The sequence below is a fragment of the Cariama cristata genome, unplaced genomic scaffold (genome assembly GCF_000690535.1).
Source record: "Cariama cristata isolate BGI_N322 unplaced genomic scaffold, ASM69053v1 scaffold31848, whole genome shotgun sequence".
In the NCBI taxonomy this organism is placed as follows: domain Eukaryota; kingdom Metazoa; phylum Chordata; class Aves; order Cariamiformes; family Cariamidae; genus Cariama; species Cariama cristata.
In genome coordinates, this window is record NW_009631119.1 from 4,735 (window position 1) to 13,828 (window position 9,094).

The 9,094-nt window shown below is 37.0% G+C and overlaps 1 protein-coding gene across 2 annotated transcripts in view; it reads left to right on the forward strand.

Moving 5' to 3' along the window:
• Positions 1–9,094, forward strand: part of TFDP2 (transcription factor Dp-2 (E2F dimerization partner 2)) — a 20,321-nt gene that overhangs the window by 3,701 nt on the left and 7,526 nt on the right. The window contains exons 3-6 of one of the 2 annotated variants that reach the window (XM_009705839.1): positions 82–244; positions 790–936; positions 3,296–3,364; positions 5,046–5,197. In XM_009705839.1, coding sequence (XP_009704141.1) covers positions 82–244; positions 790–936; positions 3,296–3,364; positions 5,046–5,197 — 531 coding nt within the window. The remainder of the gene's footprint in view (positions 1–81; positions 245–789; positions 937–3,295; positions 3,365–5,045; positions 5,198–9,094) is intronic. The other variant, XM_009705840.1, reaches the window with a different exon arrangement.

Below are 9,094 nucleotides of genomic sequence, written 5' to 3' on the forward strand. Positions count from 1 at the left end.
GCAAAAGGTAGACCTTTTGCTGTGTAACAAAGTAGCCTATTAACATTCAATGTATTGAAATAATTAGTTTTCTTCTTCCAGTAAGAGAAGCAAAAAAGGCGATAAAAATGGGAAAGGTCTGAGGCATTTTTCAATGAAAGTATGTGAAAAAGTTCAACGTAAAGGAACAACTTCATACAATGAAGTCGCTGATGAGCTGGTATCGGAATTCACAAATTCTAACAGCCACCTAGCTACAGATTCGGTAAGCAAATACGTGTTGAAATTTGTTACAGCATTATGATATTGCCTGCTTTATCATGGAATTCTGTCCCTTCTGTTTCTGCACTGTCCTGCCACCCCCCATATTTTCCTTCACTTACTTAACTACTTCCCAAATAGAAAGACTTACCCTCTGAAATTTAAAAATACAGAATTAAAATGAAGAATTGACCTCCCTCTGAATTATAAACAAAACAGAGAAGTCTGCCAAAAGAATTATCTTTAAAAAAAGGCTACTCTTGCACTCATCACATGTGGTCTTGTCAAGCTTTTCAACCGTAACAGACTTGCCATGATGGGAATTGGCTGCACAGAGGCTTCAAGCAGGCCTGAGGCTTCCATTCGCAACCAAACAGGCCCATGTGGTATCCAAGTAGTAGCACAGATGAAGGCATGGTGTTGTAATACCACTCTGCCTTGAACGGCCATTTTGGCTTTTTCTCTTCCACAGATCTATGAAGGGTATGTTCAGTCTTTTTTTCCTTTTTGAATTCTTTTGTTGTAACGAATGCTGTATTGTTTTCTTAGCAGGCTTATGATCAGAAGAATATTAGACGGAGAGTTTACGATGCCCTTAATGTCCTGATGGCAATGAACATAATTTCAAAGGAGAAGAAGGAAATCAGATGGATCGGCCTTCCTACAAACTCAGCTCAGGAATGTCAGAATCTAGAGGTAAAGTGAGGTAGATGGGAAATTCTGTATAGCTCACAGGTGGTGATAACGGAGCTGCTCTACTTTAGAAGAGGGTTTTTTTTCTTCCTTAATTTGAACCTGATTGGTTTTGATTCTTGCACGCTATGAAAATATAACTTTTGATATTTGAATAAACTGAAAGGATATGTTTATGTATGCTTAGTTCAGTTTTATTTAGTATCCATCACATGAGGTTTTAAAAAAACTTTACCTTACAAAAATGGACATTGATTAAATTTGGGATTACTTTTAAGTTAAAGTCTATAGTAGTCTGAATTAACCAGAAGAAAGTCAAAAGAATATATGGTCCAGTTATGCTTACAAAATGGTATACATTTAAAAGGAGACCAGTTTTCTATTGATGTCTGTAATTGGCAGTGCTGTTCAAAAAAAATTAAATTGAAAAATAATTCCTGCTAGGATGTCAAATACTAGTTATGAACTGGCAGGGAAAGAAATGAAGTTTTACTTATTGGTTATTTCCATTATTTTTCCAGCAGGCTAGGAGTTACCATGTTTTTGCAGGGATGCCAGAATCTATGAGCACAAATGTTGCTTGTCCTTCAGGCCAAATGCTCTATAAATAAAAAGCACAAGTTACTGTATTTACAGCAGAGTGCTGTAATGACTGTCTGTAAATACATCTTAGTATGTATTATATTTGTGATACTTGCGACATTTAATATCTTAAAGGGTGGATGGGGTGCCTCTCCAGTACAGAACAGGTGTTTTTGTGCAGGTTCATTTACATCAATTCTTTTCCTAGATGTGGTAAGAAAAAAGCTTTTATTATCCTTGTCCGTTACAGCAACTTGGAAAATACATCCACCCAAGGAGTAGGCTTATGCTCAATCATTATACTCCAGGATTCTTTTTTTAAAAAAATGATGGATAAATCTACATTTTACATGCATTCATGTGAATGCATTATCTTTCAGTATAGGTTATTGTTACAAATACAGAACTTGAATTTCATTGTGTCATCTACAATGATCCTGTGTTAGTCACTGTTCCTGGCTCTAATTACATACGAATAAAATGGAAGCTAGGCATATTTTCTTAAAATGTTGCTTCCTGTGACACAATATAACAGAACAGAAAATGAAGCTGCATTTTCATGGTGTGAAAATCAGAATTAATTTTGCTTTTAAAGCTGTATAAAGTGCCAGCTCTTCTTACAGTGTAATTCCATAATAAGATTACCATTACAAAAATGAGAAATCATTACAAAAAAGCTTGTTACGTAGAAACTGTGTCTAAATCATCTGTACTGTTTGTTGGTTTCAAGAGTTACATATTTGTCCCAGTAAAGAAAATCATCTACTGTGCTCTGAAGGAAGTGCAGGTGCGGAACCACTATAAAACAACGTTGTAAATAAAATTAGGGAGTTTAGGTCAGCTAAGTTTTAAAAGACTGCATCATTTCGTTTCAGTGGTTGAATGAAAAGGTAATTTAAGAGTTTGATATTTTGGGGAGCAGTGACATAGTGCTGACCAACAGGATGACAAGGAAAAATACCTTTTAAACATGATGACTACTGTCCAATTCTTTAGTGCTGCCCCAGAGCACTATTTAAAATACCGTTGGTTGTATCTGTAGTGTCAGTACGCATCCAGCACTACTGCTGTCCCAAACACTGCATATTTAGGTTGAAGATAACCAGCATTAACAAAACCATTACAAGAAATGGATTCTGTGGTCACGTAGCAAGTGTCACCTCTACCCCCTTTTCCTTGCTGAAATCTTATTAGTTTAATCAAGTCTCAAATGAGTAGTCTGAACAAAAAGTGGAGGTTACTGGAAGGATGCAGGTGATGATCTTGAGCCCAGTCTCCACACATTTATGTCTGGTACCTTGCAGCTAGAACAGTGGAAGGGACATGAACAATTCCAAAACAGTACCCCAAAAACCCAAAGCACCCCCTCAAGCAAGTGTTTAATTTGGTGCTAATCGGCACTTGGTGCACAGTGCAAAAGAGGAGGAGTGTGTGGGGAAATAATACATTCTCTTGTAATAACTGATTCTTTACTGGAGTTAAAATTGTTGACAGAGAAAGAAATTACAGTTTGTCAGACCTGTTTTATGGAGAAACTCATGTGACTATGTGATTAGTCTGTTTCAAAAAGAAGAAAATATACAGCAAATGGGTAGGGCTGAAAAGCCTTTTCCAATTTGCTTACTGTGCCATGGAATTCACCACCATTTACAAAGAAAGTATGGACTTCTGTAATGGTGCTAGCACACTGATGTAGCTCTAAAGCCTGTTCAGTTTGGCCCAATGGAACCAACAGGGTAACTAAGTATATATCTTGATACATTTATGTTTATATTTTAAGATAGAAAAACAGAAGCGGATTGAAAGGATAAAACAGAAACGAGCCCAACTACAAGAACTGCTGCTGCAGGTATATTTAATTTTTTCTATAAATGAAATTATCAAGTGCAAATCCAACACGTTAGAACTTCTGAAGTTCTTTTTAGATTTATTTAGCAGCTATGATATACTAGGGAGAAAAGTTTCATGCTTGTGACCTGTCTGGATTCTAGTCAAGGGACCTCTTACCCTCACTTTCTGGTTCATTTTTACCAGTTGTAAAACGTGCGCGCCACAAGCTTTTGTAGGTGTTCTGCTGAAGCTCTGTGAGCAACGCACGAGTACCCTTTGTTGGCTCCAAGCTCTCCCTGCCCCGAGTTACCTTCTCTGACTAGTTCTTACTGGAAAATTTCTCTTTGATTCTAAGCTATGAAGTTTACAACTGAACTTGTGTAAATGTGTACAGAGTTGTTTGGGGGGAGATGATAGACATCTCTGGATCCTCAGAGTGGAATGGTGGCAAATCCATCTCTTTTACATTCTGACATGCACCTTTGAGATGACTTGAGTTCTGGCTTTGCAGAAACATATTTCAAATGCATCTTTGCTTATAAAGTAAAGTAACATTTTATAAATACAGTTATGAGCATTCTCAAGTGTTTTGGTCTGTGCAGACATTCAGTAATTTAAATGCAATCAAACTTTTTTATGAGCATACAGGCAAAAAAGGTTATATTTTTTTGCCAAACTTTTTAATGAGGATACAGGCAAAAAAATTATATTTTTTGCCAGGTGCAACTATATTGATACAATTTGCATCTAATTAGATACACGCTGAAACTTTTAAATATCTTTTAAATAGCTCCTTTCTTAATCACCCAAAACTGTTTCCCTGCTTAGGGCACAATTCTGGTTCTATCTGTCTGACCTAATAAATTCAGTTAGCAGCTTCTCTAAGAGTAACATGAAATTACCCTGGTGAAAATAAAGCAACTCAGGCCCTCTTAACTATTTAGTCTGAAAATGATGAGAGATGCATTCCCTTACTACAACTGTAATTATTTCCTTGATTATGTTCATTGTCAAATGGTTTACCAGTCCTTTGGGATTCTGTCTATCCATCTTTCCCTTAAGCGGAATAAATAGCGCCTCAAAGTGAGTAAGTACACCGACTTCCAATCCTTCAAATAACATTTCCTAAAACCACACATTTTCATACATAGGCAGTCAGTAGAGAGTGAGTGGTGTCATGAACAGCACCTGTTTAAAAACATTCAGAGGAGAATTTAAAAATTCTTTTGAGAGAGAAAAGAGGGTGATGGATGAGAAGGGGAAGAGAAGATAAATGATAGGAGGAGGGGAATGCTGTAATTTCTGTTAACTTTTGTTTCAGTGTAACTAGCTCCTAGTCTGAGGTTATTACGCATAGAAAGTAACAGAGAAGACCTCTTGACTCCAATGCCTTTTCAAAAGCAACAGGGATCCATTCTCCACCAAGTTCCTTTCTTGTTTCTTCTCCAGGGATTGTGAGGGGGGCATAGCCCACCCACATAGGAATGAAGGGGTATGTGTGAACAATTTGTGTTTAACTTCTGTTCCTGGTGAGCTTCACTGGTGCGAAGAGAAGTCAGGCCACAATTTACTTTTTGACAGAAAATTACCGGAGGTATTGAGAGTTGGTAAATAAGAGTGATGAAGTTCCACTTGCTGGAAACACTGACATCTGTTCTTTTATTGTCAGTGATCGTTTTTTTCTGTCTTTCTTTCTACAGCAAATAGCTTTCAAAAACTTGGTGCAAAGAAATCAGCAAAATGAACAACAAAATCAAGGCCCTCCAGCTTTGAACTCCACCATACAGCTGCCTTTCTTAATAGTCAACACTAGCAAAAGAACAGTTATAGACTGCAGCATATCAAGTGATAAGTGAGTGTTTATAGAATCAATTTTTAGAATTTTATTTTTTTTGTGGATCGGAATGTTTCTTTGAACAAATGAGAGAGATTTTTGTAGTTTACCAAAAGTAATTATGTATTTAAATTTGCTACTGTCACTTCAGGGGGATGTTTGGGGTTTTTTTAAAGTATGTAATGCAATTGCTGCAGTAATAGGAATAAATAAGTTTATCAACATTCCTTTACAACCACTAGTTAGAACAGGCTGACTTTCACTATTGTAAAGGGCACTTCAGACTGACATTTCAAAAAGCATTCACTGCACAGGAGAAATAATTAAATGAAACCTTACACTAGGACAGCACTAGCTTTTAATGAAGCCATGTGGTAGTGCTTCTGAATTCTTACTCCTAATATGCCATAAATGTATTTAGTCAGAAACACAAGGTGATCCATGTAACACAAAAGTAACATCCTAGAGGTGATAATAACAACTTTGAAAGGGTCTTTTAATAGTGAAAAGGTTGCACCTTTGAAGGAAGTTATATGGAAATTTGAAATGTCCTTGTACGCAAACTGCTATAGTTGCAGTATTAGTTATATTAATTACATTAATCTGAAAATCTTCCACTTATGTACTTCTGGGTGCTCAGGCTCTTCATCCTGTGAAAATATGGTTGAAAGTGTGAGCTACTGTTATGTTAACTGTTAATCGGATCACAACTAGTTCATTAGCTGAAAATAGCTGGTTTTGCTTTAATACTGTAGACTACAGGTTTCAGTCTGTGGTATACAAATCCCGTATTGAACTTCATGTCAGTTAACATATGGCAAAAAAAATAGACAGTCGCTAGTAACCTAAGCACCAACATGCAAAAAACCAATACTACTAAAAGTTGAATTTTTATAGAAAATTGGACTGAAGGTCAAAACGTTGTGTGACAAAACTTTTGGAATACTCCATCAGCGCTGCAGTTCAGTTGGGAATTTTAGGATCAATATTGATTTAGCTTAACTATACCCTTATTTTGTAGACATACTATACAGTTCTTACTGCACTTTGAAACAGTGCTCTATACTTAGGTTTGAAATCGTTAAAAAGTTGAATGATTTCATACTGAAACTTCAGAACTGCTGCTTTAAAGTCAGAGATTAAACTGGCATTTGGGATCTAGAGAAGTGTAACGCACTTCTACAATCTCAAACTGTAAGAAAACACTACTACAAAAAATAAGCACACCAATATTATTTAAGTTGTTGATACTTCAGTTTATATAACCCAGCTTCAATATTACTGTCATCTGGAGATCATTAAGTGTACAACCCAAATTAAACAAGCTTTCCACTGTGGTTATTATTTGTGCAACTGATTAGTGGCAGCAGCAGTCTGTAGATAAACAGTGTCAGAAACTGCTAGTGTTTAAACCACTGTTACATTGATCTGCTAAATAAAGCAGGTGGCAGGAGTCCTCACTCAGTTTGGAAAATTCAAATTCTGTAGTTTATTGGAGAGTATTTGCGCTGCCTAACCCCACTACTGGTCAACTTGAGTGCTCGCCCTTTGCTTGCTTTCAACATCAGTTAATAACCCACTGTTTAAAGGGCTTCCATTTTCCTTTCTTCTCCCAAGTAACACTTAGATAAAGCATTGGTTGGTCGGTATTTATGATGCAACAGCAGGGCATGTTAGAAAGTCCAATGAACAGATAAGCTCAAAGCATTAGCTACTTAAAATTGTATTTACAGAGTATCTTCTAAAAGAAAATAATTGCTTGGGAAAATGGTACATGTAAGGGGGACTTAGTGTCATGAGGAACATAGGTTTCTGTCTTCTAAGTTTTCTCCTATGCAAGAACAGGCTTTATCTAGCAAAAACAGAATGAAGTTTCTCACATGTAAAACAAAGAAGTTTTTGGGCAAGTTTTGTTTAGTTTGAGAACGCAGACAGGTGCCAAGCAGCATACCAGGAATGACGTTTCTGAAGTTGGAGTAAAGAAAAGCAGAATCTTCAGATAAAAAGGAAGAAGTTAGAAATTGTGTTGAAAAGATGAGGCACCTGAACAAGTAAGCTCCATTTAAAGAGGAAAAATGTATTTAGTGTGTGTGGGGCTTCTATACAAATGCTTAGGAAAAAGAAAAAAAAAAAAGGAATCAGAACGCCTAGTTTTAAACAAGCTTTCAGACACAAGAGATGTATCAGAAACTTGGAAAATCAGAATATCTCTATTCTAATAGGAAATGCAGGAAATTTTGCCATTGGAGATCCAATGCTATACATTAGAGAAAACGTGTAGGAGGTGGGCTCTTGTACCCTTAGAGAAAGAATTGCCTGTAAGAGCAGAAAATCCAGATTAAATTCATTGTTGATCAAATTGGCACTTACCATGGGAAAGGAACAGGAACTGTACCCAAATTTTGCATACACAGTATTGGCCTCTTTTAGCACTGACTAATAAGATGGCAGCCCAGTAGATCGTTCTATGAGAACAAAAGCTGATTTCTCAGTAACAGCCAAAATAATGCTGGGAATTATTAGGAAAAACAGTAAGGAATACAATGTAAAACTAGACGTGTATAGCGCTTCTATATCTGGAATACTATATGCTCTCTTGTTCTTGGAAAAAGTGTAGCATAACCAGGAGAGAGACTCAGGAGGGCAGCAAGAATGAATGAAGCTATGAAAAGGCTTTTCACAGAAGGAACAGATGGACTCCTTGGCCTAGAAAAGAGAGGACAGCAGATTCACTGGTGTCACACATGGGTGACATGGAGAATGTGCATAAAGAACAGCTGTACACGGTTGCTTATTAAAGTTAAAATTAAGAGACAGTACGAGAAAATACCAGGTGACAGGTTTTAGACAAAAAGAACATAAGTGTTTTTGTAACAGTTAGTCTATGCAGATCGTAGCATTTGATGATGTTCATGCCAAAAGTTTACGTAAGTTCAAAAAGGCATCATGTCAAGTCCCTGAAAGAAAATCCTCAAATGGCTATTAACAGCACAGGTGGAAGAGGTGTAGGGACTTCCTGTGTCAGAGGCTGCAGGTTGCTAGAAACTATACTGGAGAAATATTACTGTAAGGTTCTTTGTTTGGAAACTCGCAGTGGGGAAAAAGGGAGTTACGCTCCTTTCTAACATCCAGTATTTGACCACAACACATGGGAGGAGAAATGCAGAGCTATCAGTACAGTCTTTAATCCTGTACCATAAAAGCTGAATTCAGTTATTACTTCGTTATTGCACAGCTTGCTGGTACTAACTTGGTCTGACACTGGTCTCCCATCCCCTGTTTGGGTAAACATAGCTATGTGACTTTAGCTGCACCAGTCTAGGTAGCAGAAATGTAATTGTTCCAATTAAAGGCACGGTGACACATCTTCTTTTCTCTTTTAATGTGGTTACACTTAAATAGATATAGGTGCATAAACAATAGGTTTTACAAGTAATACAGTATCAGTCACAAAAGAAATTATGCCTGTAACTGACAATTACCCCCAGTACAAAGCATATAGGTTACTAGATGAAATTTTTGTGTATAGGCACAAAAGACGTAACTTTTCCAAACTTATTGGATTTAGGTATAAGAAAGTGACTATTAACAAAAAAACCTATCAAGAAAATCCATGTGATATGAGCTTGGAGAGCTAATGGACAACTCACCAGTGAGCTACCTTTAAAGATCCTAGCTCATAGATGGGTGGCTCTTTCAGGAATAAAGGTTTTGTCAGCAGAAAATGAGGTACTGGGAAGTAGCCTTATACTGTAATCCCTGGACCAGCGCTGTCCAGGCTTTTAATGGCCTGTGATCATAGCTTAAGGCCAGTCTGGATGCCCCTGCTTTTCTTAAAGCTGTCTTAAGTTTGTATCGCTATTCCTATTTTTATATGCAATGAAAAACATTCTGCGAGTCCTGCAGCAGGACTGG